Genomic DNA, 17,420 nt, shown 5'->3' with positions numbered 1-17,420 from the left:
CGCGAACACGTTGTTCATTTTAAGAAACTCACCAGCTCTCTTACTCCCAGTGAATCAATGTAACAATCGAAATCTGTCTGAACTTCAGCCATCTAAATTCGTTAGATAACTTGTGTTGTTCGTTCAAGAAGGTGATGACTGTGACCTTTTTTTTTTTTTTTTTCCAAATGAAAGAAATTTCGACATCTTAAAGAACCAATCTAACTGTTATGAAGAATTTTAAAAAGATTAGATTAAAAATATGTTTTAATTTATGCTCGAGGTTTAGTATTTATGGTAATCTACCACCCTCTAAACCTTATTAGGACCATTCTCAGTTTTAAAAATGGCAACCTATAAGTCTCTTAAAAAACCATTAAAAAATATTAGTCATGATACTAAAATATTATATTAAAATATTAGTTTTTTAATCATTTTCTTTTATCATGCTTTTTCTTGATTCTTAAAAGTTTTTGATCCATTTGAGTTTATTCTTAAATCTTTAAATATTTTTGGTTTTGTTCCCAATTTTATTAATGCAGTTTAAAGGAGAAGTCCACTTCCAAAACAAAGATTCACATATAATGTATTCACCCCCTTGTCATCAAAGATGTTCATGTGTTTCTTTCTTCAGTTGTAAAGATGTTTTTTGAGGAAAACATTTATGCATTTTTCTCCATATAATGGACTGATATGGTGCCCCAATTTTGAACTTCCAAAATGCAGTTTAAATGCGGCTTCAAACGATTTATTAAAATAACCGATCGTTAGATAAGACCCTTCTTTCTAGGCTGGGATCGTTTATAACCTCATTTGTGATCGTTTGAAGCCGCATTTAAACTGCATTTTGGAAGTTCAAAATCGGGGCACCATATCAGTCCATTATATGGAGAAAAATGCTTTCCTCAAAAAACAATTTCTTTACAACTGAAGAAAGAAAGACATGAATATCTTGGATGACAAGGGGGTGAGTAAATTATTTGTAAATTGTTGTTCTGGAAGTGGACTTCTCCTTTAAATATTGTAAAATAATTTTTACCTAAAGTAGCCATGGTTTCTTGAGAGGAATGGAACAAGATATGGCATCAGTAGCTGGTACTATGGTAGTGGTTCTCAATCTGGGGATGCACCGCTCTGCACATTTTGTATGTCTCCATTATTGAACACACCTGATTCAAATCATCAGCTCATTAGGTGGGAGACAAATAAAATGTGTAGAGCTGCGTGTCCCCAGGAACAGAACTGACAAACACTGCACTATGGGGTAAGTAATCTTTTTCTCCAAGATTACTGAAGCCCTATTGCAGAGACAGACAATGTCTGTCCTGGAGTGCCGATGTCCTGCAGAGTTTAGCTCCGTCCAACCCTGAAAAAAGACTCACCTGGCTGTTGCCTTAGTGATCCTGAAGACCTTGATTAGCTTGTTCGGGTGTGTTTTGTCAAGGTTGGAGCTAAACTCTGCAGGACAGTGGGACACCAGGAACAACGTTGCCTATCCCTGCCCTATTGTATTGTGCGTGTAAACCAGGTTTGCTCAAACACAGTCCTGGAGGGCCGGTATTCTGCAGAGTTTAGCCTCAACACACCTGCCAGGAAGTTTCTAGTATGTCTAGTAAGAGCGTAATTAGCTAGTTCAGGTGTGTCTAATTGGGGTTGGAGCTAAACTCTGCAGGACACCGGCCCTCCAGGACCAAGTTTCGGCCCCCCTGGTTTACACGAACAATGCAGTAGGGCAGGGATAGGCGACGTCGGCCCTACAGACCAATGATGATTGCGCGCACATGAGGTAGGTGGAGCCATCTGCAATATAACATGACACTGGACTGTCACTGTCTCCGAATCTTTCGACTGAAAAAGCAGCTGCTTCTGTAAGACTCTGGAGACTGGAACATGGCAACTTTACATCTCGTTCCCTCCTCTTAATAAACCACGCTTAAGTTAAGAAACCCAAGACATTCCCTTTCAAGTTGGATTCACTTGACATTGCATCAGTAGCTGATGCGATGGGGATAAAAAAAAATCCCACTGTGTTACAGCAACCACCTGACTAATAAGTGAGGGAAAAGTTGCAATACAAGTCAGAACAGTAACGTGTCAAAGACTCGAGCCACACCATGGTAGACCTTGTGGAAACACTAGAGCAGGGTTCTCCAACCCTACTCCTGGAGACCTATACCGTCCTGCAGATTTCAGCTCCAACCCCAATCAAACACACCTGAACCAGCTAATCAAGCTGTTCAGGGCTACTTAATAGTTATAGGCAGGTGTGTTGGAGCAGGGCTGTAACTAAAGTCTGCAGGACGGTAACTCTCCAGGAGCAGCATTGGAAATCCCTGCATTAGAGCAAAGTTGCTGGTGAGAACTCAGGAGCTACCCATGAGTTACCCTCAGCATTAGCCAGCTGGGAGCGAGCCAATATAAACTCACATTAAACAAGTATTGCTTTGAGCAGGCATACACAATGAAAGTGGCAGCGTTGCTGGCACTACACAACAGTATCAAACAATAAAGTCAATCAATAATTAATGACGACAGCCATGCTGGCTTTATCATAACGGCATCAGAGTAGATGCACAAATGCCAGCCTCAGCAGCAACCGAAAACATGTAGAGAGTTATGTACTCAGGTTTACGTATTTTTTTTATTGTGTTTGACTGAAACCAACACATAACATTTGGGTCAGCTCCACCGGGCTCCCTCGTCCTTCTGGCTCCGCCTTGGTCAGTCATTGCTCTGCCTCCACCATGGTCTTCCACGCCTCTGGCTGCACCTTGTCCCTTTATCCCTCTGGTTCTGCCAGGCTTCTCCTTCCCTCCATCTTCACCTTGATCCTCAGACCCACTGGCTCCAACTCGGCCTGCTGAGCCCCCATCTCCCATGGCTTTAGTGCAGGGGAGCCCAAACTCAGCCCTGGAGGGCCGGGGTCCTGCAGAGTTTAGCTCCAACCCTAATAGACACACCTGAACTAGCTAATCAAGCTCTTACTAAGCATACTAGTAACTTCCCGGCAGGTGTGTTGAGGCAAGTTGGTGCTAAAATCTGCAGGACACGGCCCTCCAGAATTAAGTTTGGTCACCCTTGCTCTAGTGTAATGGGCCCAAACCCCAACTGGATTAACTTTGTGTGACCTGCGACACTGGTCATTCTCTGCCGAGGCTGTTGTGGACATGGTGTCATCATCCAAGGTACCAAAGGAGATCAGCTCGCAAGCCTCATAAGAGGGGTGAAGACTGTCTTCGACATAAAAGAGCGAAGGCATTGGCAGTCATGGCTTACATGGGTGCTGAGCCAGCATTAAGGTTGCTCCCACAGCTCAATAGCAGCAGTAGGGGAAAGTGGAGAGCAGCCGGAAAAGTGTTCGGCAGACCTTGTGTGCATAACTCTGACTGTCATTTCCTCACAGTGCTGACAGCTGAATCTATCAAGAGGCACCTTGCATGGGCTTGTGTAAGTCCAGGAGATAAAGAGGACCCCCACACGCATTACAGTCTTTTAGGGCCATCTTCCTGGTTCCAGAATGCTAAAAGGGGATCAGCAAATAGAGTAATATTTTTTTGAAAAGGCATAAATCAAAGGTGAGAGTTATATTCCAATACATTGCTTGAAGGAGAAAGATTCTGAGGCCAGTGGCATGTTATATAGTGGATGACTCCACCCACTGCACAAGTGCTCAATTGTGATTGGTCCGTATGGTTTAGAGCAGTGGTTTTCAAACCCATCCTGGAGGCACCCATGCCCTGCACATTTTGCATGTCTCCCTCATCTAACACACCTGATTCAAATCATCAGCTCATTAGTAGAGACTGCAAAAATATCAGACCCAAAATTAACAGATTAACTACCCAGACTGCTTGCTCTGCATATGTTTCTACACCAGCCTTAGTGAATATTTGAGGGCATGCCTACTCATGAATGGTCTGTGAGGGATCTTTGTTGCATATTTGGTGTGGGTTCTGATTGGATGTGAATCCCCTTATACCACTAGTAATGTGGAGGAAGACCCTGTCAGCACCATCTCAGATCCAGAGACAATGCTAGAGGCCACTTTTGTCCTGGAGCCTGAGACCATCTGTAAGTGTAACCAGGTGTGTGAGTCAGCATCATCATACATAGGTTGGCCCTCCAGGCCTCTGGTGTGACCTTGCATGTACATCTCCTTGAATCTTCACCTCACATGAATCCACTGCTGTTGATCAGGATCCTGGGTTCATTCTAGCCAGTGTTGCCAAGTCTGTGGTTTTCTAGTCTTGCATAGCCAGACGTTCAGACTGACGGCAGAAGGTCTGGGAACTTTGGCCGCTTAGAATGGCCAAGACCCGAGGCCAAGAGGCTATATGACTGACAGGCACAGCAACCAATCATGTTTCGTTTTGTGCTATGTCATGTTTAGGGGAGTGTAAATGTCGCCACGATAACAGAATGGTGTGTTAAACTCTGACATATTTTAAAGATTCTGTGCCACAAACTTTACATTTTTCACATACATTTGAAAATCCAGCATTTAGTTGATCCTGATAAGCGCTCATTGTCACAGCTGTAAAAACGACAGCTGTCTTCTTTCGTGAGGGGGTTTGGCGCCACAGCATTTTTTTTCCAGGCAGAATGTTAAAGAATGCGACACACGTCTCCCGGAAATCCTGTGTAATCTAACCAATCTGATGATGACTTTGAAACTCCTGAAGTGTTTCTAGCTAAGTGTGCCTTATGCATCAGACGTCTGAGGCTGAGACTAGTGGTTTTCCTGTAGAATTGGGCTACTTTAACACTGTTGCCACAGGTCGTTTTTCATGCCTGTGGGTTGAAGCGACCTCAATATTTAGCCCCTGGAATGTGAATTTTACCAGGGGAACCGCACCAAAAAATGCGTATTTTACCCCCTGGAATGCGATTTTTTACTGGGGACCCTCTTCAAAAGGTGACTGGTGTAGTTTTGAGTAGCAGTTGGGCGGGTTTTGTTGCGAAAACCTGGCAACTCTGATTCTAGCTTCTCCCACAGTCAGTCCTTAATCTATCATTTTTTTCTCCACATAGTTATTTTATCTGGAATAACAAAAATATAATATATAAAAAATAAATAATTCTTTTTGAAATACTCCTTAACTGAATCAACTTGATAATAGGGGTGTCCTGTTTTCTTAAAAAAAATGATCTATTTGTTAAACAATGTCTTTTCAGTAGCATGTCAAAGAAAAAAAGATCAGTTCTTAAGAGACCTCATATTTCTTATTTTTTTACCTGCTTATGTAAGTTTTTGGAATAACAGGTTGAGTGTGTTATACAGTGGGAAGCTTTTTGGCTTGACTTTTTTTTTGGTTGCTTAAGTCTATTAAAATGCTTCATAGTCCAGTAAATTATAAACTTTCTAAATTTCATTAATAATATTTCTGTTCATTTCAAAATATTTTGGGTTGACTTTTAAATTTGTAAAAAAAAAGAAAAAAAAAAAAGAAAAAGGTGTTTTTGGTGACTCTGAAATAACACGCTTTAAGTTTATAATTAATATTTCTTGCCAAATTTTACATTTATAAATGTACATTTTGCCATTGCATTCACTATAAGTTTACGAAACACAAGAAATTCTGTTGGAAAATATTACAAACTCTGAAACTGTACTTCCTCATGTTATTGTCTTATTACAAACTGCATAGTATATACTACTTGTGTAAAATAATTGGTGAGAACTCACTGTGAAAATTGAAGTACATATAAATACATGTTTTAAGTAAATAGCACTTCAAGGTTACAGCGCAGATGAAAACACATCATTTATGTTATCTGGCACGCTACTTCATACATAAATACAGTATAAACTGTTATGCTGCCCTTGTCTTAATGAAAATAAAAACCTGTATTTCTATTTTAGTGATTAATAATGTGGGAAATTAGCTTTTTTCCACCACAGCAAAAATATGAAACGGTGTGAAAGTCAACAAATGCACAAAACTTGAATTCTTGATAAACTACCAAAATCTCTCGCATTCACACTGTGTTTGTAAGTGAACTTCTTCAAAAAATATTTGGAGATAATGCACTGCTTCAGGTTCACTGTAAACCTGCACCATAATGGGTGCAGTATATAATTTACATGCACATTTAAGAATCACAATTGAGAAGATAAAATATGGTTTATTAAGGCTTCTGTTAATTCAGACATCATCCAAATGTTGATCCTATTAAACACGAAGTCCTTTAATTGTTTATAGAGGCTCCCACTCCCACTCCACATGGGTTTTTTTTATTGTTCTGTAATACATTTCCTCAAAGCGCATAGTTCTGGTTCTGGCTTCTGACTGGTCAATACAGATATGAGTTGTAACTGGATCCAGTAGACTGAATAGCCCACAGTCTTCTGTGCAGTGAAGATGAGATGCTCACGTGAAGCAGTTGAGGGATCAAAAGCGAGGTTTCCTGTGACGACCCGTGTACTTAGTGTCAGCCCTAACTTCCCTGAGAGAAGAGAAACAGAACACACACCACAGATGAATATCAAAAATAAATTAGACTCATACAGTACCATAATTCTCAAAGGATTTCCTAGAGTTTCAGTCTTTCAATAAAGACCCGTTTACAATTTTTTACTTTATTACTTGTTTCTATCACCAATGAGTAAACAGAAACTGTCCACTGAAGGCAAGAACCAATATATTCAGTTCAGTATTATGGTCAAAGTAGCTGATTAGTACAGATAATGAGTTCTTGTTGCACACCGCCGATACAGTGAAATATTAATAATAACAAAAGCTAAAACGTACTTCCCCTGTCGGCGGCGTCTTTCCTTCTTTTCCAAGATCCAGTCCTTACTCTTCTTGGCGGACTTTCCTTTCATATTTTTGAAACGAGACCTTTAAAAAGAACAGATAGTGAGGAAATGTACAGTATAGCACCCACTATTCACTTTAGTGCCATAAATGACATTCTACAGTGATCTGCAATATAGAGTTCGAAATATGTTGCTTAAAAATTCAAAATGTAAACCTGTTTAAACCAAAATGTAAACCATCATGAAATATTTAATGGCTGAAGCCCATTTTGCTGTTCACATCAAATTAAATTTACAAAAGTGATTTTATATAAACAGAACGAATATTAAATGCAAAATGTTTAAAAAAATGTTATGTTTGTGAAAAATATAATGTCAAAATATGGGTGAAATAATGTATGCACAGCCTCGTGTTTACCTCTGTGCTGTGAACTGAGCCTGATTTGATACGCCTCTGTCAGACGACTCTGAATCTAAACCCTGAAAATCAGAAACAAGCTCATCATGAACATGCTGTATCCATGTGTGTGTGTATTCATGCTGAGGCTGTACATACCTTGGGTAAGACACCTGACACACCAGCAAACAAACACAGGAAAAATCTAACGTTAAAAAAAAAAAATAATAAAAAAAACAATGTAAATGTCACTCATTATGATACTCCAGCACAATACAATTAAAGACATGTTTGCTGATTAACGATCATCAAAATATTAAGATGAAAAATAGTTACTTTTTAGCTTTGCTGCTGTTGGGATAGTCGACGACCATCCCGCCTGTGAAACCGGCTTTCATGGCCTGAGCCGTGATCAGCTCCAGCTGAGAGAAAAATGACAAAACACAAACATCAAACCTAAAATCTGCTGATGTCAAGTGAACATTATTACTGAAAATGACTGTAAAGAATAAATCATAATAATGAATATGAATGAGTATGTGAATCTGATTGGCTGGGAACATTGAAATGAATTAACTAATTAGAATGCAAATAGAGTGGCTGATAGAGTTTTATTTGTGGTGTCAATGACTGGCTAAATAATAGCATGGGACCAGTTGGCCCAGTTAAATAAAGCTCTAGCACAGCGTGAATGTCCATCCATCAGTCGTCCAAACTGGATGCAGGCTGGGAAACTGGGGACCTTGTGACAATAATATCTGTCCACTTTCTGGTTTTAGATACCTACCTGCTCCGAGTTTTCAGGGTATATCTGGAAGACAGCGCGTGCTCCTCTCGCCTACAACAACAATACACGTTTGTCAATTCCTACTGTTCGAAAATAATGATCACAGTATGACATATACAGGAAAGGTCAAAGACTGTACTCACCAGCGATGAGTACAGTGTGCTGAAGAAGCGGTACAGTCTCTTCGGAGGGCTGTGTGTTTTCTTATCTGCGTTACATAACCACTGTAGCGCTGAAATACTGATGGAAACATGCACATTTAACACTCACACCCCCATCAAACTTTCTATACAGCCTTCTGCTTTTACACAGTCTCATGAGCTCATACCTTACACAGCCGTCAAACATCCCCGGTCTGAAGGGCAAACCCTCACCCATGTCTCCCAGCAGAAGATCTCCCTCCACCTCTCGCTGCAAGGCAACGTCTGACCAGCACAGCGTTTAAAAGCACAATTAGAAAGTATGACAAAAACAGTATGTTTGAAATATTTTTACTATTTAAAATAACACTTTTCTATTTGAATATATTTTAAAATGTAATTTATTCCTGTGATTTCAAAGCTGAATTTTTAGCATCATTACTCCAGTCATATGATCCTTCAGAAATCATTCTAATATTCTGATTTGCTGCTCAAAAAACATTTATTATTATTATGTTGAAAACAGCTGAGTAGAATTTTTTCAGGTTTCTTTGATAAATACAAAGTTCAGAAGAACAGCATTTATCTGAAACAGACATCTTTGTAACATTCTAAATATCTTTATCGTGCTAAATAAAATTTATGATTAATGAATTTATGATGCTAAATAAAAATATTAATTTCTATAATTCCTCCCAGTTCCTATACATATATATATATATATACACCTAAAATTTACACTCGGCAAGCGCCAAATGCCAGTAAAAACCTGCGTTGGCAAGTATATGTAACAGTGTCAGTGTCAGATTCTAAGCTTTTGAATGGTATAGTGTATGTAATGTAATGTTACAAAAGTTTTTTTTTTTTTATTTCAGATAAATGCTGATCTTTGGATCTTTCTATTCATCAAAGAATCATGAAAAAATGTGCTCAACTATTTTAAATATTGATAATAAATGTTTCTTGAACAGAAAATCAGCATATTAGAATGATTTCTCAAGGATCATGTGATACTGCGTGATCACAGAAATAAATTACATTTTAAAATATATAAAATATATAGTATATAAAATATTTGAAAATGTTCCTGTTTTTGCTGTACTTTGGATCAAATAAAGGCAGGCTTGGTGAGCAGAAGTGACTTTAAAAAACATTAAAAATTTTACGGTCCAACAACTTTTGACTGGTAGTGTATCTTTAAAGGATGTGTGTTTTTTTTCTCCACTTACATACACTAGACTTTACAGTTTTATTCTTGTCTATATTCTGAAGGGATCTGCAGATGGGTTTGTTAATACATAATTTGCCTGATTTTTTTCTGTCTGTTGACAGCATTTTCAGATTTATGGAGAGATAAAAAGATAAAATGACAATCCCCTCTTTAAAAAATGCTAAACTCTAATATCTTAACAAAAAATTCTAAACCTGGCTTTATCCAATGTTCAGATTTTTTTTTCTAGAAATGTATTTTGCTCTAGAACTGTATTTAAACAGAAAACATTTCAGAATTTTTGCAATTAATGGAATCCATTAACCAGGAAAGTACGGAGATATCTATTCATTCATATTCCCCTGGAGTGTCTTGCCAAAATCTAAAAACTGACCAGTGCATGAAAAACAATGTTTCCTGTTTTAAAACCCCTTGTTGGTGTGTGTAGTATATTCACCCAGCATGGCTGTGCTGATGTCCACACCAACCCAGTAGTGACCAGCTTCAGTTAAATAATCTCCACTAAGTCCAGAGCCACAGCTGACGGATACAAGCAGGTGAACACAGCATTACAAACCTAATAACACATGTTCATACAGACCAACATCATGAGTAGCAGCACAGCGCTCACCCCACATCCAGCAGGTAACAGGGCTGATCCTCAGGTAGACTGAGCAGCTCCACAGCTCGCTCTGACATCTGCGTCTGGATCTCTATCATCCGAGAGCTGCACAGCACAGACAGACACACGTCATCCCTCAATCCACATCATAGACGTACTCTGCGTGCTTAAATAACTTGTGTATGCATTCATGACTTACACTGCAGTGAATAATAATTATTTTATAGTGTTAAACGGTTCAAATGGTCACATATAGTGCAAAATTATATATACAAAATGCATGTACAATTTTGGCAGTGCAGGTGAAAAGTAGAACAACAAACCTGACTGAACCAGCATTACTACTGTAAATGTCAATGTACTCACTTTTGGGAGTATTTTTTAGCCTCTTCTTCATTGTAGAACTGTAAATGTAAAAACAACAACAAAAAGCATTTACATAAATGATATCAATCAGCACATACAGTATATGGGCAAATGTATGTGGAGATTCCCTTTGATTAACGGGTTTGCTTAATAATCAATGTTATTTTCTTTCACTGTGCCTAAATGTATGATTTGCATTAATAAATACAAAAGCCAATTGCAATAGATGAATATTTAACAAATAATACACTATTTTGTAGAGGGGATCAAAATGACAATTTCCTCCTGGAGTTTTGAGCCAAATTACAGACTTCATTATGGTATTGTATACCAAATTTTGCATGCCTGTAAATAAAAAAAGGATTAAAGATATCTTAATATAATTTTAGATTCTGGTCCTTAATTTATTTATTTATTTTTTGGTATCTTCATTTTTAAGGCTCTATATGGTCTTTTTTAGAGATATGGGGCTTATAGGCGAATTGTTAAATTTGACCTATTCTCAGTTGTTGAAAACAAATGTGGGTCACTTTGTATAGAGCTGATACTTATTGTATTTAAGATGGAATGTCTGAAGAATAAATAATGTTGAAACAAGACATGTATCACGTTTCCTTCTGTCAAAACAATTGTGTAGAACACCCCGGACTCTCAGTGCCATAAATACAAGAAAATGGCCAGGTTGAGGTGCATTAACTTGCTCTCATTTATAAGATTTTATATTTGGATCCGTTTCAGTGATATTTGGAATAAGGGATTTTGTTCATTGTCATTTCCCACTTCTATAATTTGGCTCCAAATCTCAAAAAATACTATGACCCTCCTCTACAATATAGTGAATAGTCATCTATGACACTGAACATTTTAGCAAAGCAACACCATTTATAGCTGCCTTTCTTTTCTCAAAGTTTCTCAAATTTGGTAGATTAGACATGGAATGACCCTACTAATTTTGTAAAATCTGAAATGCAGTAGTTCATTCACAGGCACAGCCTCCATCTGGTGATGTTTTACATTATGACGCTTCATTTTCAAGCTTCATATTAAGCATTTGCAGTACAGTTTGAAGGGCTCTGTGAAGCAACAAGTGTTTTAATTATATCCAAATATTTTCTGATTATCAACGTGTGAAAAGGCATTGGATCCCAAACTAAAACCCTTCAGGATCAAGGTGACCCCATCACTTAACGGAGGCTCCTGCATCTGAATGACAATATGTGCATCCATGAGTAAAGATGTTAGCAGCATTTGCATCATTCTGTAAAATGCAATGTTCAACGAGACACAGGAGCATCAGTGAGGCCAGACGCTGAGATCAGACTTACTGTTTCATCTCAAAGGTGTTTATTGTATGGCTGTGCGATGTTGAAAAATGACATCTCTATATTTTCTGGGGCTTCACTGATAATAATTAGCCAAATTTTTGCTGAGTGTGTTTTTGTGCTGCTGTCTTGTCTGGTTTAGGCCTGTCACGGACAGCTGATTCCTTAAGGTTTTCATGTTCTTTATATTCTGTGCTTCTCTTAGTTCTCAGCACTGACAGAACGTACTTTTAGAAGCATTTAAAAACGCAAAAGAGAAAAAATATCTTTAAATGTACTCTTTAAAAATATTCTTGAAATACTTGAAAAAAAACTGCATCCTGTTCTTTTCAATTTGTGATACAGTTTAACTTATAATGTATAAATATTTGTTTATAATGATCATTTAGCAATTAAATTCACTCAGAAGACACTATAAAAATAATAACAGTGTGCTTAAAGTGTGATTAACCTGAATGTACAGTAAAGATGGAGTAGTTACTGGTGGATGTAAATAATAACTTACTAGTTGTGTTTGTTTGTGTGTCACGGATACTAACAGATCATCGGACTCATCATATTTACAGTTCTGTCACTAATCTAGATTATAAATACATTAGTCACCTGTCCTGCTGACAAGAGCTCGCTGTCCTGTATATGTTGTATGTAAAGTACATGTTGAATCATAAAACCAAAACTCAATGCATGACTGCAGTGTGACAATAAACCAAGCGCGTTTACTCACCACCTCTGGAGGTGCCATATGCTCGGGTCTACGACAGCTTGAAGACATGATGATACTAACTGAAAATTAACCTGCAAACAGTTACTACAGATCACAACACTGCCAGAGGAACAACACATGGAGGAAAGCGTGTGTCCAGCGCTGATTACGTCATCTATGAGCGACGGACGTGTGATTCCTGCAGGCGGCGCTCAGAGGCTCAGAAATCTCAATCCTCACTTAAACCGGGTTCAAATCCCACAATGTGTTTTGTCTCACTCGAGAGATGTACATACTACAGAGTATAATTTTTTAGATGTATTCATTTGAAAGAGTGGTATTCGATATACAAATGGAGATTTTGTGCATCAGTCTCTACACAATGCGTTAATACAAATAATTATGTATTAACCACAGACGACTGTGATTTGTCCATTCTCAAAAGCGCTGAGAAAAGTAACAGATGTGACGACGGCGTCAACATAGCGCTCCAGATGGCGATCTGAACAATAATTAACACCGATATAATGAAATACTACAGTTTAATAGAACAGATGCAGGTGTTAAAATGACAGAGTTATTATGTAGACACACCGTAAATAATTAATCACGCCCATACTAGCCTTTCAGTAACGGAAGTCCACCCACTCACGCAATTTTCTGTCTACTCTACATCTCATTGGCCAATAGTACGCTGCTTCCTGCGTATCCCGTTTCTAATTGGTTAACATCATTGTTTGCCGGATGCAGGGTCTGGGCTGCAGTGGCCATGGCGGAGGTCAGCGGCTGTTGGAGAAGTGGAGCACACAAACTCTCTGCTTTTATAACACTCCGGACGCATCATCATGTGTCCGCGGCTGATACGCGAGCGATGTGTCCGTGTGCAGATGAGTTTGTAAGCGCCGCCAGTTCAAGTTCACCTGTGGGAGTGTTGACCTGTGATCGGCTCACTTCTCATCAGCCCGCTGTCTCTGTATGGACTGTCAGGACTCACGAAAGGACATGCTTGATGAATACACAAACGCAGGTCCGAGGCTACTGCACCCTACTGCTGCTGGAGAAACACTCGCCGCTGCGGGGAACGCGTGCGTACACCTGGAGGACAGCAAAGGAGAGCTCCGCTCCTCTCTACCGGAGCCGAACCGCCTACTATGACATTCTGAAAGTTTCCCCGAACGCCACGCAGGCGCAGATCAAGAGCGCGTATTATAAACAGTCCTTTGTAAACCACCCGGACCGGAACCGCAGCGAGGACGCGGCGCGGCTCTTCGCGCTCGTCGCTGAAGCCTACAGTGTGCTCGGCAACAGCGGCCTCAGGAAGAAGTACGACCGTGGCGTACTCAACCAGACCGACGTGCAGAACGCCGGCAGACCTTCATCCTCACACGCGTCAAACCCCCAGAGCCAGCGGCCTCGACGCGCCCCTGACGCGAACGTTCACTTCGACTTTGACGCGTTTTATCAGGCGCATTACGGCGAGCAGCTGCAGAGAGAAAAGCAGATGAGATACAGACGAGAACAACAGCGGCAGCAGCAGCAGGACAAATTAAGAAAGTGGAAACTGATGAAAATGAACGAAGTGACGGTTGCGTTTCTGCTGCTTTTTGGAGGCGTCATTCTTATAAGCCTGAGATCTTGAAAGAATAGTGCACTTGAATTGCGACGGGATTTGATTGTAAATGGTTGTTAGATCTGAACTTTTTTAACCATGAAATGGTCTCCGTTTCATTTTTTTTGTCAGAATTCATGAATGTATTTAGACAGTCTATGCATTTTGAATAGCAAGTGTTGCATTTACATTATTGTTCACTTTTCCTGTGAATTTGCAAAATTTCTGATTCATTAGCCTAACAAGAAGAACAACAAACGGTAAAACTATTTGCACTGCAAACCAGTGCACTGCACAGTACTTGGCCATGAGACAAATTTTGTGAGTCCTAGAAGATTTGTCTGGTCCTAGGCCAAAATCTACACCGAATTAATATATAAAATATAAATTAAAGCATTTGTATTCAGCATATTTGTTGCTGATGTTAAAAGAGCAAAAGAGCTTTTATATTTATATAAAAATATTTTTCCATGGGGTTGTGTAGGAAACACTGATGTGAATGCGGTATGTTAGTATAAAATAATCTCTGAAACCTCTGTTCTTTAAGATGCCTTGTCTTACACACTCACTATATGTGACCCTGGATCACAAAACCAGTCATAAGGGTCATTTTTTCAAAACTGAGATTTATACATCATGTGAAAGCTGAATAAATAAGCTTTTCATTGATGTATAGTTTGTTAGGATAGGACAATATTTGGCCGAGATACAACTATTTAAAAATAAAGAATCTGAGGGTGCAAAAAAATCTAAATATTGAGAAAATCACCTTTAAAGTTCTTCAAATAATGTTCTTAACAATGTATATGACTAATCAAAAATTAAGTTTTCATACATTTACAGTAGGAATTTTATGAAATATCTTAATGGAACATGATCTTTACTTAATATCCTAATGATTTTTGCCATAAAAGAAAAATCTATAATTTTGACCTATACAATGTATTTTTGGCTATTGCTACAAATAAACCGCAGCGACTTAAGACTGGTTTTGTGGTCCAGGGTCACATATGATTCAGTCTGTGTAATCATAAATCTCGCTGCATTCTCCAGACTGCATTTATCACGAAAACCTTTCTTTGTGGTTTTTCGTTCACTTTATTCACAGAAATATAAAGTTTAATGTGAAGGTCATCACTTGATACAAAATCTCAGAATGTTTAAAACTCATTCCACTATTAGCATAAAGGATTCCTATAAAATCAGAACTCAGTAGTAGACAACAAATAATGACTAAATAAAACAAGAAGTGAAAGATGCATGGAAACTACAACTGGAGCTGCATTAAAAGATCATGATGATGATTGGCACACGTCTGTCATGTCACATGAGAAAATGAGCACAAAATACTTTCTCCTCAAATGTGTGATCTAAAATCATAAATGGGAAATAATATATCATTAGGAAAAAAGTGCACCGTATGGCCAAACATATGTGAACACTCCCCTCTAACGTTAATGCTACACTGCAGAATGACAGGCCAGTCAAGTTCTTCACTCTAAACTCAGTAAAACACAACTGGACTCACATTTCTGCATCAGTCTGAAGGTCCGTTTGTGTTCCATCATGACAGAAATGACACAAATCAGTGAATTAAAAAGAGGGTGTCTATTACACTGTTTAAAAATCTACCTCGAAAATACTACCATTTATCCAAACAACTTCATCTGAATAAAATATATTCAAACTCTAAAGCAGATTTGGGTGTATTTAGAGGTCACTCAAGCACTCGCACTTTCACAATCACATTATAATCATCTGTGGCACAAGAAGTATCATGACTGTCAACAGCTACTTGCATTGCCTTAAGGTGCAGAATCCACTTAGTAATTAGTAACACAGATTCACTGTGTTAACCAGCAGAAGGCTGATAGGTTTGAAAGTGATTCCTGTGAGAGCTTTGCTCCATACATCACTACGCCCTTGACAGTGGACATTTTCTGCCTGCTAAAATGTCCTAAATCTCAATGCACACCTTTAAAATAGTGTTTACAAAAATATCATGTGAGCCAGACCCATCAGCCGACTTCAGCTTCAGCTCTGAGCTTATTGTATGTCTGTCAAGTTCTTCACAACAAACTCAGTAAAGCATCTCTTGGTCAAGATGTTGCTGATAAAAGTAGCTGGAACATTTCAGCTTCAGTGTTTACAAGAGTACTGACAGTATCTGTAAAAGCATGTTTTTCTTGTCAATTAATAAAGTAAAAGCTAGGCCACTACTTCCTGACTGACTCAGTAACAGTCACAGCATGACTGAGCTGACCGTTAGACTAGTGCGTGTATTTTATGTATTTATCTTGACAGTCAATTTAACATGTTGCATCTAAATTGCGTATTTGTTTTTTTCCTCAGTGTGTATTTATTTATTTTTTTTAAATCAACAAATTACATACTGTGACTTTTTCTTTATTTTCTTTTATTTTTTTTTATTTTGATGCTTGAGTGACCCTTCAACACTACTATTCACCAAAAAAAAAAAAAAAACTAACCTAAAAACATGTCTTTGGACCACCCTAGTAAACCCCCTTTGACATTTAAAAATTAAACACACGGTATAGCATGTGTTTCATAGAAACTGGGTTTGAAAAGACCAAACTGGACAGCAGGAGAGGTGACTGTTAGAGAAGTAACAATTCTGTCGCTTTGTCACAATTCTGTATTGTTAAAGCAGTATATAAATTAAGGTGACTTGACTTGAGTAATACTGTTAAAACAATGGCAATTTATATATAAATAGTGTGCTACTGCACAGAGGTCAACCAGTATCATTTAGAATTTATATTATATTGTTTATAGAATATTTATAATTTATAGAATTTAACCTGCTCCGATTGTTTTGTTGTTGTTGGTAGTGTGCAGATAAACAAAGATTTTAAACATTCATCTATTTCTCAAACCAAGGAAAATTTTAAACGTGAAAAAACAAAATATGCATCCAATAAATATTTTTTTCATCATATTTAGTCCAAAAAGCCTTGATATGTTGCAGAGCGTTCTTTGGTTTGGTTTGCACCTGTTTTATGTTATTTGAAGTTACTTTGTGATTCAGCTTGGATGTTTCTCTGTGTAGTTTTGTTTTAGCATGTAATAATTACAAAACATTTTCATGGTCAAGCCATTATTGTTACACTATAAAAACCCCCATCTATTTCAACTTAAAAATGTTCAGTTGCTGCCTTGCATTTTTAAATATGATTAACAAGTCACTTAAAAAAAATTGCCCTGCTCAGCATATTTTGATGAGTTAAATTATTGTAATAAACATAAATTACCATGACTTACTGATCATATAATTAATTAGTTATTATCTAGCAGGTACCTTGATATCAATTTGACATCAAATATTAGTCAAGACTTAATCAAGATGTTGTAACATCATTTTAAATTTAGTTTGGATGGCAATTTCTTCCAGTGGTAATTGGGTGAAAATAGTAAATCCCACCAATATGTTTGATGTTCACTTTACATCATATGAACAGCATGTCAAGTTTTGACGTCAGTTTCATCTGCACACTTGACCTGTTT

General features: G+C 38.1%; 2 protein-coding genes across 2 annotated transcripts; one reads left to right on the top strand and one right to left on the bottom strand.

Moving 5' to 3' along the window:
- Nucleotides 1-6,085: 6,085 nt before the first annotated feature.
- Nucleotides 6,086-12,482, bottom strand: bud23 (BUD23 rRNA methyltransferase and ribosome maturation factor). The gene is made up of 12 exons (XM_051129341.1): nt 12,308-12,482; nt 10,262-10,299; nt 9,905-10,000; nt 9,731-9,813; nt 8,252-8,348; nt 8,067-8,163; nt 7,924-7,974; nt 7,473-7,558; nt 7,296-7,341; nt 7,158-7,219; nt 6,732-6,821; nt 6,086-6,426 (listed from the first exon to the last, which is right to left on the bottom strand). The coding sequence occupies exons 1-12, from the start codon at nt 12,353-12,355 to the stop codon at nt 6,372-6,374; spliced, it is 849 nt and encodes a 282-aa protein (XP_050985298.1). The 5' UTR covers nt 12,356-12,482; the 3' UTR covers nt 6,086-6,371.
- Nucleotides 12,483-12,909: 427 nt separating this feature from the next.
- Nucleotides 12,910-14,000, top strand: dnajc30b (DnaJ (Hsp40) homolog, subfamily C, member 30b). Its single transcript, XM_051129340.1, has one exon. The coding sequence runs from the start codon at nt 13,056-13,058 to the stop codon at nt 13,923-13,925; it is 870 nt and encodes a 289-aa protein (XP_050985297.1). The 5' UTR covers nt 12,910-13,055; the 3' UTR covers nt 13,926-14,000.
- The last annotated feature ends 3,420 nt before the right edge of the window (nt 14,001-17,420 follow it).

Source organism: Labeo rohita, chromosome 15 (genome assembly GCF_022985175.1).
Source record: "Labeo rohita strain BAU-BD-2019 chromosome 15, IGBB_LRoh.1.0, whole genome shotgun sequence".
NCBI lineage: Eukaryota > Metazoa > Chordata > Actinopteri > Cypriniformes > Cyprinidae > Labeo > Labeo rohita.
This window is presented reverse-complemented; position numbering and strand designations above follow the sequence as displayed.